The 17,969-nt window shown below is 41.1% G+C and overlaps 2 protein-coding genes across 2 annotated transcripts in view; one reads left to right on the plus strand and one right to left on the minus strand.

Moving 5' to 3' along the window:
• Positions 1–388: 388 nt before the first annotated feature.
• Positions 389–8,496, minus strand: LOC107150891 (TERF2 interacting protein). The gene is given in 4 exon segments (XM_015496050.2): positions 389–1,978; positions 4,223–4,347; positions 7,874–8,241; positions 8,243–8,496. Coding segments are annotated over 4 exon segments (1,053 nt in total). The 5' UTR covers positions 8,407–8,496; the 3' UTR covers positions 389–1,582.
• A 23-nt stretch (positions 8,497–8,519) lies between these two features.
• The window catches only part of Kars1 (lysyl-tRNA synthetase 1), a 15,710-nt gene continuing 6,260 nt past the window's right edge, over positions 8,520–17,969 (plus strand). The window contains exons 1-4 of the mRNA XM_048792413.1: positions 8,520–8,671; positions 13,853–14,012; positions 14,547–14,750; positions 15,298–15,355. Coding sequence (XP_048648370.1) covers positions 8,613–8,671; positions 13,853–14,012; positions 14,547–14,750; positions 15,298–15,355 — 481 coding nt within the window. The 5' untranslated portion in view covers positions 8,520–8,612. The remainder of the gene's footprint in view (positions 8,672–13,852; positions 14,013–14,546; positions 14,751–15,297; positions 15,356–17,969) is intronic.

Genomic DNA, 17,969 nt, shown 5'->3' on the forward strand with positions numbered 1-17,969 from the left:
CCCTTTTTTTTTTTTTTTTTTTTGCCATTTCTCATAGTCGTGATGCAGATCAATCTTTTCTTTGTTCCACCAGAAGCAGCAGCAACTTCTAATGGTCTATTAGTTCTAAAATGGAATTTATTGGTTCAAATCACCAATAGCCAAAATGTTAGTTCCTTTATGTTTTTTTTTTAATATTTATTTTTTAGTTGTAGATGGACACAATACCTTTATTTTATTTATTTCTATGTGGTGCTGAGGATCGAACCCAGGGCCTCGCATGTGCTAGGCGAGCGCTCTACCACCGAGCCACAACCCCAGCCCCTCTTTTATGGTTTTTTATAACTAAAAGGTTTCACGTATACAATCAAAGACAACATTTTTTATAAGATCCAAATACAAAGTTATATTTATTTTCAATAATGAATTTATTTTCAACAAAGTAGAACCAATTTACTAATTTTTCAGTCTAACACAATCTTTAGCATAAAACTATGCTCATTAAATCAAAAAAAATTACTATTAACAGAGTAAGTAGTTCTCTTTTTAAAATATTTTTTAGTTGTAGATGGACACAATACTTTTATTATTATTTTTTTTTATGTGATGCTGAGAATTGAACTCAGTGCTTCACACATGCCAGGCAAGCACTCTATGACTAAGCAACAACCCCAGCTCTGAGTAAGTAGTTCTTGATATTCTAGGGTTTGTCTGTGTTTCAAACAAAACTGAGTGGAAGGTAAAGGAACACATACTAGAGATTTAACTGAGAAGGAGCATGGTCCCCAAATATCAAGTTAGCAAAGCAAATATGGGCTTTTCAAAGCAGGCCAGAAATCAAAACTCACTGTGAGGAGGGAATGATTTCCCTTTGGGAAAGTCCATGTTCAAAGTTGTGAAATTAAATCTTCCCATATTCTAGATTTTTTTTTAATTTTTTAAAATTTATTTTTTAGGGCTGGGGATAAATCTCAGTTGGTAGAGTGCTTGCCTTGCATGCAAAAGGCCCTGGGTTCAATCCCAAGCACCACACAAAAAAAATTTTTTTAGTTGTAGATGGACACAATACATTTGTTTTATTTATTAATTTTATGTAGTGCTGAGGATTGAGCCTAGTGTCTCAGACACACTAGGCAAGCGCTCTACCACTGGGCTACAACCCCAGCCCCCCATATTCTAGATTCTTGATTTGGAATCTATCATAATCCAGAGAAACTTCTGCCAAAGGATAAGAGGCTCTTCACTTGGGCTGCACGAAAGAAAATACATGTATGCCTAATTTTCCTCCTTTAACTTTGTCGCTAGGCTCATCACCAATACAGCAGAGGTTCCATTCCAGCAAAGGATTACTACTACATAGACCAACCTCTCTGATTTAGATTTTCCTTGATACTTGCCAGGGACAGTTCTAAATAGATCCAATTTCTTTTGTTTTTATCTTCCTACACAACTCTGCTTAGCTACAAAACCAGGCCTCACAGAACAGCAGCAGCATTGGTCAGAAGAGTCAATTTTATAGTAAGAACTCTCTGAAGTTCAATGATCACAACTTTTTAATAGACTTATCTGAACCACCTATTTTCTTTTCTCATTATATTGCCAATTATTTCTTTCGGAATTCAATCCTCCGAGCTACATTCTGAGCACCAAATTTTTTGACCAATGCATTTCTGGTATCTTCATCATCTTTTTGCAAATCCAAGTCATCCTGTCGGGACCAAATGGGGTATCCATCAGCTCTCTGACCAGCCTCTAAAAAGTAGGAAGTAGCCTCCAGCTCACCACTATTTTTAAGAAAGGCCTGTGTTACGGTTGAGAGATCCAAGTTAAACTTTTCCATTAACTGCCGAATGACCTTAATGGCAGCTCCCACCTCTGGTGTAGAGACCTTTTCTTCTTCTTCCTCCTCCTCAGGCTGTGTTTCTGAGTCTTCCTCCGGTGTAGGGGGATCATCATCACACATCGTTATATGGATTTCAAAATCAGGACTCTCATCCACCTACAGAGAATGAGTAAGACCAGTTCTGAATTACCAAATCTCAAACTCTTACAATACCTCATCTCTCCCAACTACCACCCACTTTCTCCTACACTACAACCATACTGGATTCCCTTCAGTTCCTCTAATATGCCATGTTACTTCTTACATTTATTCACAATATTTTGTGAATATATGTGTATGTTTATAATATGTGTATATGTGAAAGTCTGGGGATGTGTGTGTGCACATATGTGCATATGTAAAACTGACTATGCTATTTCAACAGATTAGAAATTAAACTGAGATAAAGCACAGTGACATACACCTATAATCCCAGCAACTCAGGAGGCTGAGACAGGAGGATTACAAGTTCAAAGCCAGTCTGTAAGTTAGCAATGCCCTAAGTAACTTAGTGAGACTTTGTCTCAAAAAAAAAAAAAAAAGCAATATTCCCTAAATTCCTCCATTCATCACCTATTCTACCACTCATCAGCTATGGAAACTTTAAATTATTGCTCTCTTTTAAAATGAATCATCACTGGTTTCCCTTATGTTAATAAGTTAATGCATGACATCTTTTTCCTTGGACAAAATACAGAAATTATTTTCTCTCTTTTTTCTTTTTTTGTTATTGAGGATAACAAGGGACACTTAGCAACTAAGCCATATTCCCCGCCCCTTTATTTTTCATTTTGAGACAGGGTCTCACTGAGTTGTTTAGGATCTTGCTAAGTTGCTGAGGCTGGTCTCAAACTTGAGATCCTCCTGCCTTAGTCTCCCAAGTCACTGAGATTACAGGCATATACCACTGTAGCCAGCTATGATTTGGATTTCTTAAAATATTATTTATCATCATTATGTTATGGTTCCTGCTTTTATCAACAACTATTATTACATATGGGATTCCAACACATATTAGAAGGTAGACTGAAGAGTAAAATATCCCCCATTCTAAGAACACAAAAAAACTAAATTTGCCTGATTAAACCAATTACCATGGCACACATCTTTAATCCCAGCTATTTAGGAAACTGAGGCAGGAGGATCACAATTTCAAGGCTAGCCTGTGCAACTGAGCAAGACTGTCTCAAGGAAACCTTCTTTGGAATTACATTTATGCTCCTGAGAAACATAAAAAATACTTTTTAAAATTTTTTTTTTCAGTTGTAAATGAACACACAATATCTTTATTTATTTTTATGACCACATAAAAATTCCTGAGGATTGAACCCAGTGCCTCACACATGCGAGGCATGCACTTTACCACTGAGCTACAGCCCCAGCCCCATAAAAAAACATTTTTAAAAGACAAATCCAGGGCCTAGGGTTGTGGCTCAACAGTAGAGTGCTTGCCTCACAAGTGCGAGACCCTGAGTTAGATCCTCAGCACCACATAAAAAAAATAAGTGAAATAAAGGCTTTTAAACAAAGAAAAAAAAAAAAAAGACAAATCCACAGTTCTGACTTTAAAAACTTATGCTGAGATCAAAGTGGGATTTTTTTTTTGGATGGGAGGTACTGAGAATCGAACTCAGGGGCACTCGACCACTGAGCCACATCCCTAGACCTATTTTATATTTTATTTAGAGAAAGGTCTCACTGAGTTGCTTAGCACCTCACTTTTGCTGAGGCTGGCTTTTTTCTTTGTTTTTAACATTTTTTTTTTTTTTTAGTTGTAGACGGGAACAATATCTTTATTTTTATTTATTTATTTCAAGGTTTTTTTTTTTAAAGAGAGAGAGAGAGAGAGAGAGAGAGAGAGAGAGAGAATTTTTGATATTTATTTTTTAGTTATTGGCGGACACAACATCTTTGTTTGTATGTGGTGCTGAGAATCGAACCTGGGCCGCACGCATGCCAGGCAAGCGCGCTACCGCTTGAGCCACATCCCCAGCCCCTATTTATTTATTTTTATGTGGTGCTGAGGATCGAACCCAGGGCCTCACAAGTTGGAGGCAAGCACTCTGCCACTGAGCTACAACCCTAGCCCCAAAGTGGGATGTTTTATATTGTTTAAAAATAACTCCCTATCGTGCTTAATTTCTCTTTTTCTCCACATCACCATATTCTAACAAAAAATAAAGTTTTATGAAGCAAAGCCTAAATCAGTCCCACTTTCCCTTTTCTTATATCTTGAATTTCTCTTTTACCTTCTTGGGCCTAAGGAGGATGGTAGAGAGGTAATCAACTTCAAATCAGAAGGGCAGGGGTGGGGTGAGGGGGGTGGACGACAACAACGAAAATAAAATCTATTTAACATACCACAACTTCCCCAAAATCCAGGGTGGCTTCTGCGAGCATCTTTTTGACTGCTTCTTCATTCCCCTTGATTTCTTCCTTCACATATTCTTCTTCTGGCAAGTCTGGAGTTCTCTTATTCTGTGGTTCTATCAAAGAAAATAACAACAAAGATTAACATTAGCCTTTTTTACATAAACCAAAAGTACAGTGCGTGCCATGTGAGCTTTGGGTCAGGAGTGAGCCTGTACTCTCTCTATTAGAAGATATCTGTTTTTTTTATTCAGAAAGGTTAAAAAAGATAAGACATGCATGTCCAATGATCTCTATGCTTGTTTCCAAAACACTGTACTATTCCAATGATGGTAATATTCCTAGGCTCTGACATACAAAAATATTCTTCCAGGTTCATTTATTTTTTGTTTTGTATTTACAAATGCAAATCAACAAACCACTTCAAAAGTTGGGTTCTCTGAGGCCAATCTGGGCAACTTAGTGAATAAAATTTTAGTAGAGCTTGTAATGTAGTTTAGTAGCTCAGTACTAGAATCCTGGACTAGCATGTGCGAGGCAAGGCTCTGAGTTCAATCCCCAGTACTACCACAAAACAAAAACAAAACAAAAGAACAAAACAGGTGGGGAGTTCTCTGAGTAGCAAATCTGAGACAGAGATTAACATTGAAGAGTTTACCAGGGAGTGCTCTTGGGAAAATACTTGAGGAAAAGAAGAAAAGCAGGAATGGGCAGGAAGAGTAGTTGAGTTGGAAAAGCATTTCAAGGAGCCTTTAGTCAAATCCAGAGCCAGGAAGGCCTTTCAGAGTTGACTGTGGTTGGGGTAAAGAACAGAGCCTTTATAATTCCACATCAGTCAGTCACTGGATACCTACGAGAGACTTTGGGAGAGGCAACTCTTCCAGCCACTGAAGACAGACCTGGGTGGTTTACCACAATCCACTACATATCATCTGTAAAAAGAAGGCCCTTCTAACTTTAAACATCCTCTTGTTTCCCTTTTACATTTTGTTCTTTGAGAATTTAACTCTGCTCCTGCTACACTTAACAAAAATTTATGCCAAGAAAATAGCAAAAGGATCTATTTGTGTACAATGAATCAAAAAAAAAAAAAAAAGGGGGGGGGGAAGAAATAAAATAGCAAAAGAGAGGTTTTTTTTGCAACAAAACTGTTCTGCATCCTGATTTTGGTGGTGTTTACACGATTTAAACGTGTGTTAAAACAAATATAACTAGAAAACAGTTCCTCAAAAAAATTAAACATAAAAATCACCATATGTCTAGCAACTGTATTTCTGGTTATATGCCTGAAAGAATTGAAAGCAGGGCCTCAGATACCCATGTTCATAGCAGCATTATTCACAATAGACAAACAATGGAAACAAATGTGGTACATAATATTATTCAACATAAAATCATTCAGTCTTAAAACAGAATTAAATTCTGCACTACAATATGAATGAATGTTGAAGATATTAAGCTAAGAGTAATAAGCCAGATACAGAGTTTCAGTTTTGGAAAAAGATGGTAGCGATGGTTGCACATATGAATGTATTTAAGGCCACCAAACCAAAAACTTAAACCCTTAAAATGGAAAATTTATGTTACACATCTTTTATCATAATAACATTTTTAAATGCATATAATTATATATCCATTCCCCATTTTTTTCTTCTTTTTTTGGGGGGTAAGGGGGTACTGGGGATTTAACCCAGGGGTGCTTTACTACTGAGCCACATCCCCAACCATTTTTTTTGGGGGGGGGCAGGTACCAGGGATTGAACTCAGGAACATTTAGCCCGTAAGCCACATCCCCAGCCCTATTTTGTATTTTATTTAGAGACAGGGTCTCACTGAGTTGTGTAGGGCCCCACTAAGTTGCTGAAACTGGCTTTGAACACACGATCCTCCTGCCTCAGCCTCCCAAACCACTGAGATTATAGGCATGTATCACTGTGCCTGCCAGAAGTTTTTAATTTTTAAGTAATAAAATTTGTAAAATACTTCTTAGTCTCTTTGGTTTCTTGACTACCACCATGTTAATTTGGGGGTGGGTGGGTACTGGGGATTGAACTCAGGGGCCTTCAATCACTGAGCCACACTCCCTGTCCTATTTTGTATTTAGAGACAGGGTCTCACTCAGTTGCTTAGCGCCTGGCCATTGCTGAGGCTGGCTTTGAACTCATGATCCTCCTGTTTCAGCCTTCTGAGCCTCTGGGATCACAGGCGAGCGCCACCGAGGCTAATATTAAAAGGGATATTCATCCATATTTTTTCTTAAGTCATTTTAGGATTTTAATTTTTACATTTAAATATATGATCATCAAAACATTATTTTTGGCAAGCTATTAGGAACATGGACAAAAATAACAGTTTATTTTTGTCCATGTTCCTAATAGCTTGCCAACAGTTCCAAAATCACTTATTTAAAAGCCCTAACTTCATCTACTGGGATTCTTTCTCATTCCATTTCAGTCATACTATTCTCTTTGTGGCTCTAAGAACACACCAGCTGCACTCCCACCTTGGTGCCCTTTCCTTTTGCTATTCCCTTTACCTGAAACACTCTTCCCCAGATAGTCTCCTGGGTTGCCTTGTAACTTCCTTTGATTTCTGCTCAACCATCCATTTATCAGTGGCTTTCTCTTATCACTATAGAAAATGACCTCCTCCCCATCCCTGATTTATTTTTTCTCTATAGCACTTACCACTGCCCGGCTAGCATGTTAAGCTCCATGACCACAGGGACTTTTATTTATTGTTATATCCCAGCAGGACAACAGTGTCTGGCACTCAAACATCTGTTGAGTCAATGAATCTGAAATGTCACTTTTACCAAAAACAAAATTCCTACCAAGCATGCTGAACAGGAGAAATAGATTTTTTTTCCTCCTCGGACTTCAACTGTTAGATGGAACAGCCACATAAGCAAAGAAATGGGGGATGGGGAAAGCATGCCTCTTTAAACAAAAGGGTCTGTCACTGAAGTTGCCAATACCAGTTATATGAAAAGTAAAACATCTTAATAGGTTTGGGATGTGTTTTACCATACCTGAATTCCAATTTGCAATTCAAGTGAGTTTAAAAAAAAAAAAAAAATCACATAAGCAAGACCAGGAGGAGACCCACCAACTAAGGAGAACCTTCTTATGTAAATACGTATTCAATAAAGCCAAAGCACGAAAGTAAACAGATTTGGCGTGCCTTTAAAATTATTTATACTGAATCTGCCAGAACGTAGGAGGAATTTTTTTTTTAAACGAGTCTTTTTAAATCTCTGAAAATTTCAAGAAGCCGGTTACCCTGTTGTCTTTGGGAAGGAATAGTGGGTAGGAGGGGTGAATTTGCAATTTTCCATTTTGAAACTTTAAATACAAAACATGTTAATAAACTGGACGTCCGCCGGCCGGGTGCAGTGAAGGATGCCCGAACCCCAGCTCCTTGGGAGGCTGAGGCAAGAGGTTGGAGCTTGAGGCCGACCCGGGCAGCACTACGAGACCCTGTCTCAAAACAAAACACCGAAATCTAGTCGTTGGGAAGGTACATTAAAGCGAGAGAGCGAGGGAGAGCGTCCAGAGCTTGGGCAATTCTACCGGATGGCAAGGAGGCGAGGCACGAGCGATGCCAGGCTGGACCTTGACAGCCCACCCCGCGCGGCCTCACCCCCGCTATCCGCGGCCTCCGGGTCCTGCTCGGCCTTGCGCTTGAGCTTCTGGGAGGAGGGGCTTACTGGGGCGTCCCCCAACAGGTACTTGTGCTCCTGGCCGCGCAGGTGCTTCAGGTAGCGGTCCTTGAGGGACTGCCACGAGTGCTGCGTGAGCGAGCTCTTCTCCATCGCCTTCCACAGGGCGTTGCCCGTGACCGAGCTGGGCGAGCGGGCGTTTTCCTTCACGTAGGTCAAGATAGCCACGTCGTCCGCGTCTGTGAAGGCGATCCGCCCCGTGAGCGGCTGCGGCTCGGGCTCCGCGGCGCCCTCAGCGGAAGCCCCGGCTTTGGACTCCGGGGCCTGGTCGGCCGCTGCGCCGGGGCCCAGCCNACACAGTGCCGCCGCCATGCAGGATCAGCGTCGACAGCCGGCGCTTGGCCGGGCTGGGCCGCACGTAGAACGACAAGGGGCTGCCGTCCTCCCTCACAAACAGAGTGGAGGAGTGGGTGGGCCCGTTGGGGTCCTTGCCCGATTCCATAGCCTCCGCCATGTCCCTTGCCTTGAACCACAAGAGCTGCCCGCTAACTAGCGCTTTAGCACACACCTCACATCAGAAACCAAGCTCTGCGCCTGCGCCCCCCCCCGCGCGTGCCAAGAGGCCACGCCCCTTTTCCCGGAAGAGGCGGAGCTCCGGCCCCTGACCCGGAAATTGTCGTGTACCCCCTCGTCACTTTTGAGTCTGACCCTCAAGGGAAGATGGCTACGGTGGAAGGGGCTCAGGTGAAAGTGGATGGCGAGCCGAAACTGAGCAAAAAGTAAGTGTGGCTGTGGGTCGTTAAGCTTTGAAGTCGCAGAATCCAGAGTGCGAAGTGCCTTCAGGCTCCCCGCCAAGTGTTCTATTGCCGGGCTCCTGCCCTCGCGGGTACGCACATGTTGGGTCCCAGCCTCTGCGCCCTGGAAACTACATCCCCCGGGATGCCCCGGGGTCTCCGCAGGGCACTGGAGGGGTCCCCCATTTTACTGCAGGAGAATGCGAAGGAGAAACCCGCTCGAGAACCTAGAGGAGACAGAAAGAAAAAGTGAAACTTCCTTCTCTCCCCACTCTGTCAACTGCTTTCTTTTTATTATGGAGCCACTTCCTAATGAGGAGATTGGAGAAATGCTGAATACCTTAGCTGTTTATAAAAACCTTAGAATTTTTTTTCCCCACCAGGGTTATACTGCACCTCGTGTATGAAAAGGGGTCAGTTCTAAAACTGTCGTGCACCTACCCATCTGGGTTATTCCGAGTATCTATTAGAAATGAGTGAGTGATCAGTGTCCAGCAGTGGAGACTAACTTATCCAGCTAATACACCAAGCTGCCCTTAGTCTGTTGGGTGTTTCTTTGTTAACCACCCAAATCCTTGAAGTGTGTAGGTGAGCATAGATCAAGATTAGCCACCCTTTAACTGGCTGTGTCTTATTTCCTCTGAATAACTACATTCCCTCTCAACCTGGGTTTCCCATTTGAACCACAAAACACAGGCAATGATTTGAATGGTTCTCAGAACCACTCCAGAGGCAGAGGATGGAGGTTAAATACTGCAAACTGTCGTGCTTTGGTGCATTAGCACTTAATCCTCTTGCTGAACCCTGGGAATTATTGAAGACAATTCTAAAATGAGTAAGAGTTGATTTTTTTTTCCTTCTGTCTCTATTTTTATGCTTTGGTGTATATTTGAAAAGCTAGAAGGCAAATGTCTAAATTTATGATTGGTAGCACCCTGTATGTTGTCCTTCATTGTAGCGATTTATGGATTTCTGTCAGTGTTTAGGACATGCTCTTAGGCCTTAGGGAAAATTGGATGCATTTTGATACCTTACATTAGTATTTGAATTTTAGGATTGTAAATCATAGATGCTTTAAAAGCAAGATGCTTAGCAACAGTGCTATTTTAAAGTAAACTGAGATAACTAGTCAATTTTTCTAGTCTTTTCTTAAATACAGCTACACTTTTTGGGGGAAGGTTCCAGGGATTGAACTCAGGAGCACTCGGCCACTGAGCCACATCCCCAGCCCTGTTTTGTATTTTATTTAGAGACAGGGTCTCACTGAGTTGCTTAGCACCTCGCTTTCGCTGAGGCTGGCTTTGAACTTGTGATCCTCATGTCTTAGGATAGCTGCTGGGATCACAGGCGTGAACCACCGTGCCCAACACAGCTACACTTTTTTTGAGCAATTTTTATGTGCTGGCACCATATTAGATCTATAAAAGTGTTCTGTCTGATCTCAGTAATAACATTGTAAAGTAAGTAGAAATGTTCATTTTTCCCCAGTGAGTGAACTGAGGTGCTAGGCGATTAAATGCATGCTAAAGTTTTCCTTCCTAATGTGTGTTTTGGAACTGATCTATAGCACTGAGGCAGAGATCTAAAATGAAGTTCATATCAAGTCTGTACTGACTGCTGTACTGTCTCACATTGTCTAAAAGAATTTGTTGTTGATATTGTATGTTGTATGCCCCTCTGGTGACCATAGGCTAAAATAATTGTGATTAACATTCCCTTCTATTTCTTGATTTTTCTTGGTCTGAAATTTTTAGTGAGCACCATTTCACTCTAGGTATTGTCCCCAAGTTTTGAGAACAGATGGACTACCTGCCCCAAAGACTCATTCTCAAATGAGATTCCCTCTCAAATTTATTTTAACACAGTAGAGTGTTATCCCTATAATCCCATTGCCTTCGGGTCTCACTGATATGTAAACAATGAAATCTAATGTCCTTCCTGAAATTCACTTTTCCTGCTTATTCTTAGAATTCATCTTGTCTTTGACTCAGATGTTTTCTGTGGCTTCCTTCCTTCCTTTCTTTCTTTCTTTTTTTTTTTTAATGGGGTTTCACTGCTGTGTTTTGTCTAGGTTGTTCTGGGCTCAAATGAGCCTAGTTCCTCAGCTTTCCAAATAGCTGGGACTATAGACACACACACTACCACATCTATCTATGTCGTGGCTTGCTTTTAGGTAGAGCTTGCATTTGATAGTAGCATTTTCTTCATATTTTATATGCTTTTCATTGACATGAGAGAAATCACACTTTAGGGGCTTCAAAAACACTGCCTCACATTCTGTCTTCCATATTATAGAATATTGTGATCGTTTTTACCTGTTGATTGACCTGCATTTGACATTTACCTCCAGTTATGCACCTTTTTTCCATAGCCAGGACAAAGAACATTGTCTGTTACAGTTGCAGCACAGTGTTAAAATAGGGTTACTATCAGTTAAGAGGATCTTAATTTAGATGGAACCCTAAAAGGAGTGCAAACATTGCTCCCCTCCCCGAAATCAAGAGTGCAGTTTGGGTGGGTATATAATGTCTGTCCCCATCTGACACCACATCTCTGTGTTTCCTGCTAGGTGGTGGTAATCATTAGTTCCAGGGTGTTCTGCCATGTTGATGCAAGCTGCTGTAAAGCTTGTTAGGGGGTCCCTGCGTCAAACCTCCTGGGCAGAGTGGGGTCAGAGGGAACTTCGACTGGGTCAACTTGCTCCTTTCACAGCGCTTCACAAGGACAAGCCACTTTCTAATAAAAGAAGGTTGGTGCCCATTACCTTCTTTATTGCTCTGGGAGCAAAAATCCTTTCCCTCAGTTATCTGTTAAGCCCTTGGCCAAGTCTTTGGAATTGTTGCTAAGGATAAAAAGAGCTCTATAACCAAAATCAATAACCCTTTATCTGCTTTCTCTTTATAAATTCAAATCCCCCTTCTTAGACTCTTGAGATGATTCTAGATCAGTACTGAGAACAGAATTCTTGTTTGAATAAAGAATTTCTGGTGCCAGTTATTTTCTCTTTTCTGTCTTCCTGTGGTTTTGTTTGCTCTTGAGATTAATTTGGTTCTAGTTTTGGAGCTATCCTTAGGACTTTCATGGGTTATCTTTAGGATTGAGTTAAAAGTTGAATGGAGGGCTGGGGATATAGCTCAGTTGGTAGAGTGCTGGCCTTGCATGCACAAGGCCCTGGGTTGGATCCCAAATATATATATATATCTCATATACACACACAAAAGAGTTGAATGGAAAACAGATTTATTTTAATCCTAGAGAAAACCATATAGACTCTGTTGCCCACTGATTGAATTATAGCAGGATAGGCAACTATTACAAGATGGGTTGTGCCTAGAAAGAGTTGCCTACTTTGAAACCATCAGGATCAGTTTTTCTTGCTTAAAAGATGATCAAGTCAAAATTTCAATTTTTTTAAGTATTTACTTTTTAGTTGTAATTGGACACAATACCTTTATTTATTTATCTTTATGTGGTGCTGAGGATCAAACACAGGGCTTCGCACATGCTAGGCGAGCACTCTACCACTGAGCCACAACCCCAGCCCCCCAAATTTCAGTTTTTTAAACTATTCTCTTTTCTTTTCGTACCAGGGGTTGAACCCAGAGGTGCTTAACCACTGAGCCAAACCCTAGTCCTTTTTAGTTTTTATTTTGAGACAAGATCTTGCTAAGACACTTAGGGCCTCACTAAATTGCTGAGGCTGGCCTTGAACTTGTGATTCTCCTGCCTTGGTCTCTTGAGTCACTGGGATTACAGGTGTGCTCCATCATACCTGGCTAAATTATTCTTAACTCATTGAAAACGAACCAAACAATGCAAACATGTTGCCATGGTTCACTGTTGGCAGAATATTCATTTTTAATCCGTGGTTTGAAATGATGATTCATAAATTCTCTTTAAATAATGAGGTATCTCTCTTTACCCAAGTCTATTTATTTCTGGGTCAGATAGCATATGAGATCATAAGGGATACTGAGTTGCCTACTCCCCCCCCCCCCGACCCTTGCTGGGGATTGAACCCAGGGATGCCATACCACTGAGCTACAACACCAGCCCTTTTTTATTTTTATTTTTATTTTTATTTTTTTTTTGAGATAGGGTCTCACTAAGTTATTGAGGCTTACCTCGAACTTGTGATCCTACCACCTCACCCTCCCAAGTTGCTGTATGCTACTACACCTGGCCATTGCTTTGATTTTTGAGTCTCACATGACACATATGTGGAATTTGGATGACAATAGATTTGACCAGAAATGTATCCATATTTGTGTGTTTTCTCTGGTAGATGCAGAGAGTAAAGGGTTAAGAGAGCGAGGAATAACTAGACTTAGCTTACATTTGAGTGTTCACTAAATGCCAGGGCCAGGATCATCCCCTTACAAACATCTCAGTCCTCAGACAACAACTGGGAAGAGACTGTCTTGTTTCCATTTTCTAGAAGAGAGAAATTAAGTCATTTCCCCAAGGTCACTTAATTGGTAGGTGTGTCAGAATTTATTAGTCTCAGGCAGTCTGACTAAAGATGGTATATTATCCTCTGTACTCTGCTGCCTTGTACACTGTTCTACCCTGCTCCAAGCCAGGCTCCAGTGGGCAAAAAGTGAGACCAGTGTTAACAGCCATTCTTAGATCAGTTTGTGGGGTGTCTCCTTATGTCTGTAAAACCCACTCTTTCCCCATCCATGACCTAATTCACTCTTCAATGAGGGGTTGGTAGACAAAGCTGGAACGCTACCTGTAGGAACTGTAGGAACTGCCTCTTCTACAGAGGATACCAGGCAACTGAGATTCAATCCTTGGCTTCAAGGAGCTCCATAGTTTAGGTAGCTCAAGAAAAGCCTATCCTGCTGATTTTCTAGGAAATATTTCTTTCTTAATCCCTAATATTTAGGGATTTCTTGTACCATGCATCTTGGTTTTAGTTGGGACCTAATGCCAAGTTTGGACTGGAAAGCAAAGACTGAAAATGATCTGTTGCATCTTTATATTAAGCTTATTTTTTTTCTTAATATCTTTCACATATAGAATTTAGTGACTTAAAAGGCTGGATTTGGTATGGAAGAGCATTTTCCCCAATCTGTTTATATTTTTGGAAAGTGATATGGGGCAGAAGATGGAAGACTCATGAGACAACTTTCACATTGAATGCTTTCATCTTCCCAACAGTGAACTAAAGAGACGCCTGAAAGCTGAGAAAAAAGTGGCAGAGAAGGAGGCCAAGCAGAAGGAACTCAGTGAGAAACAGCTAAGCCAGGCCACTGCTGCTGCCACCAACCATGCCAATGAAAATGGTGTGGGTTCTGAAGAGGAGAGCCTGGATCCAAATGTGAGTCCCCCAGGCTTCTGGTATAGACGACACAGGAAAACTTCTGATAAGGCTTATGGCAGATTCCTGGCGATCAGGCAGTTAAGAGGGACCAGTGACTAAGATAAATAAGAACTAGAATAGGCACTGGACCTTGGGTCATTTCCAGTGGGTAAGGAGAGCCTGTCATACCATCTGGCTAAAGTCACAGGTCCTGAGTCTTATGTCAACTCCTAACAGGCAGCTGGGAAAGTCTAGTACTCTCAAGTGACTAATTACTCTTTTATTATTTTAAGTAGAAATCCAGTTTTTCTCTTTTATTTTGAAATTCTGTCCTTCATTTCCAGTTAGATCTGGCCAGTCTCCATATTTTAAGTGTATGAATATGTATCACGTATTCAGACCTATGATTTCCAGAGTGCAGAGGATTTGGTTAGAGAGAATCTTAATGTTTTGGGGCCCCGCTGAGATAGAAGAATCCTGCTAGATGGGCCACTGGTCTGGCTAGGTTCAACTTCTCACAGGCTTTGTTGTTGTTGTTTGTTTCTTTAACAGCAATACTACAAGATCCGCAGTCAAGCAGTCCACCAGCTGAAGGTCAATGGGGAGGACCCCTACCCACATAAATTCCATGTAGACATCTCACTCACTCACTTCATCCAAGAATATAGTCACCTACAGCCTGGGGATCACCTGACCGACATCACCTTAAAGGTGGCAGGTAGGAAGATTCCCTGGCAGTTTATTGAGCTCCCAAAGTAGGCAGGCCCCATCAGTAACACAATGGAATGTGTGAGTTGGTCTTGCTTTCAAGTAGGCTGTGTTAGCCTATTGAACTAGGAAAGTACTATTATATCTGTTCATAGAGAGAAGCAGAGCATCCTGGAAGCATGGGTCACATTCCACATCAGGTGATGTACTGAGGAAGGGGCATTCTCTGTGGGGAACTCCTCGCAGCCTGAGGCTGCTGCTATTTCATAGTTCTTTATAAGTACTTCCTTCAACAGTGGGGAACCATGGGCCCAGGCTCCTAAGAATTTCAGTCTTCATTCTGAGAATGCATTATTTCTAGAGCATTGTTATTTGGGGGTTATAGTATCTTGTGTGGGATCTTGTACTTAATTTAAAAAAATCAAATCATGTCTGTTGCCTCCATTCCCCTCTCCCCAAATAATAATAAAATTATCCATTGTAGAAAATGTAGAACATTCAAAGAAGGAGAAAAAAATTACCCGTGGTTCTTCTATCCAGGTAGAACCTCTGCCAACACCTAAATGCCCCCCAAATTTGTTCTTTTTCCTTAAAGCCTAATAATTTCACTAAAATATGTCTTGATATTGGTCATTTTGGTTTAGTATTTTCAGGTACGTGTCTTTACATGGTATTTTTAAAGTCTTTCACATTAGGAAATTTGTGTTTTGTATCTTGTTTTGACGTTTTTTGGTACTCGTTTTTTTCTGTATGTTGTTTCTTCGATCCTTTGCAGTAATTGTCATTTTCTTCAAATCCATTTTATCTTTTCTTCATATATGATTTTAAATTTTATTCTCCATTTCATCTTGTTTCTCTTAATGTATTATTTTTTATATGTAGTCACTCTTATTTCCTTCTAATTTAATCATCATTTTTGATTTTTTTTGGGGGGGGGTGCTGGGGATTAAACCCAGGGGCACCTATATTTTAGTTTGTATTATTATTATTTTTGATACTAGGGACTGAACCCAGGGACACTTAACCACTAAGCCACATCCCCAATCCTTTTTTTGTATTTCATTTAGAGAGGGGGTCTCACTGAGTAGCTTAGGGCCTATTGCTAAGTTTCTGAGGCTGGCTTTAAATTTGCAGTCCTCCTGCCTTAGCCTCCCAAAGCCGCTAGGATTACAGGTGTGCATCACCACGCCCAGCTTCATTTCTGAAAAAAATTTTTACATGGTTTTTAATGTCTTAACTCATTGTGAATTGGTTAGGAATTTTTTGTTTTTCTTGGCATGTCTTGAGTGCTTTAATTTTGTCTGTGGGTATGCTATCTATTCATATTCTTATTCTTCTTGTCCCCCTGCCCTGCTGTACTGAAAAAATTGAACTCAGGGATTTGTACATACTAAGCAAGCAGGTACCACTGAGCTACCTCTCAGCCCTTTGTATTTTATTTCAAGACAGGGTCTTGCTAAGTTACACAGGCTGTCTGAAAACTTGTGATCCTCCTGCCTCAGCCTCCTGAGTAGCTGGGACTACAGGTGTGCACCACCCCATGCCTGGCTTTGTTGTTCTTGTTTTATTTTGTTTTTTATTTTTTATTATTATTGTTATTTTGTTTTTTAAATAATAACTTTGAGTGGGATTTGACCTCAGTGCTTGTATGATGCTTATTTTTACATTAAATTAGTTTTCCTGAATGTTAATAAGAAGGTTAATGTATAGATATTTTTCAACTTCACTATTTTATTTTTGTGAAGTGTTCAGAAATATAGATGTTGGCTTTCTGAGATTTCTTAGCTGTCTGTCCTCAATTTCATTTGACTTTCTCTTTTCCTTTATCTCTGTTTTCCTTGTCCTGTTCAATTTGGCCTCTGTTTGGCCTCGTCCTGGGAGAGAACCTGGCTTATAGAGAGTTTCCATGAGTTCCATGAGCTACATTGCTCCGTCCCCTTTGGAGCATTTGTAGTGTAGCCCTACCTTTATGAGAATGGACACATTCTCTCTCAGTTTCAGCTGCTGTCCTCTGGTTAGCCTGGAGGAAAATCTTCATACATTCTCTAGTGAACACCTTTGGCTCTGGGGGCAGTTCTTCAGTTTTCAGATCCATCAGATGCCTCATCCTTCCCCACTGCATTATTCCCATAAGGAGGTTTTAGAGCTCTTGTGCTTTGCCTCAGCCATGATTTGTATTTGGGGCTTCTTTTTTTCTTTTCTATAAGTGCATTTAGTTTTAAGCTAGTTCATTTCCTGATAACTATTATTTGGGGGTTCTTGAAATTATCTTCCCACACAATTTATCCATGGATTTTTGGCTTTTCCTATCTGGTTGCACTTTGGATTTTTATATGCTATTCAGGAAGATTGAAAGTCTGTGCTGCCACTTGCACTGCCATCCTCTGGGAACTCAGTAAGCATCTTTAAAGCCATATCTTGCCAAGTCTGGTGGCATATGCACAGTTACTTGGGAGGCTGAGGCTGAAGGATTTCAGGTTTGACACCAGCGTGAGCAACTTAGTGAGGAGCTGTAGCCAAAGTTCAATATTTATTTTCTAATTTTTGGCGGACACAATATCTTCGTTTGTGTGTGGTGCCGAGGATCAAACCCGGGCCGCACGCATGCCAGGCGAGCGCGCTACCCCTTGAGCCACATCCCCAGCCCGAGACTTCATCTCAAAATTAAAAAGTAAAAAGGCTGGGGATGAGCTGGACAGGGTGGCACACACCTATAATCCCAACAACTCAGGAGCCTGAAGCAGGAGGATCACGAGTTCAAACCCAGTCTCAGCAATTTAGTGAGACCCTGAGCACCTCAGCCAGACTCTGTCTTTAGTAAAATATATTTAAAAAAGGGCTGGGACAGGGCTGGGGTTGTTGCTCAGTGGTAGAGCTCTTGCCTCAAACATGTGCCTCATGTGTTCGATCCTCAGCACCACATAAAAACAAATAAATAAAGGTATTGTGTCCATCTACAACTGAAAAGATACTTTAAAAAATGGGGGGAGTTGGGGATGTGGCTTGGTGGTTAAGCACCCCTGGGGTCAATCCCTGGTACAAAAAAAAAAAAAAAAAGGCTAGGGATAAGACAGGTACAAGTGGTGCCCTCCTGTAATCCCAAGTGTCTCAAGGGGCTAAGGCAGAAGGATCACAAGTTCAAGACCAGCCTCAGAAACTTAACCAAGGTCCTAAACAACTTAGTGAGACCCTGGTGGGGGGACTGGAGATACACCTCAATGGTAAAGCATAATAATTCCCCTCACCCCGCCGCCCCCCCCCGTTCCC

Source organism: Marmota marmota, unplaced genomic scaffold, assembly GCF_001458135.2.
Source record: "Marmota marmota marmota unplaced genomic scaffold, marMar, whole genome shotgun sequence".
NCBI classification, from domain to species: Eukaryota; Metazoa; Chordata; class Mammalia; order Rodentia; family Sciuridae; genus Marmota; species Marmota marmota.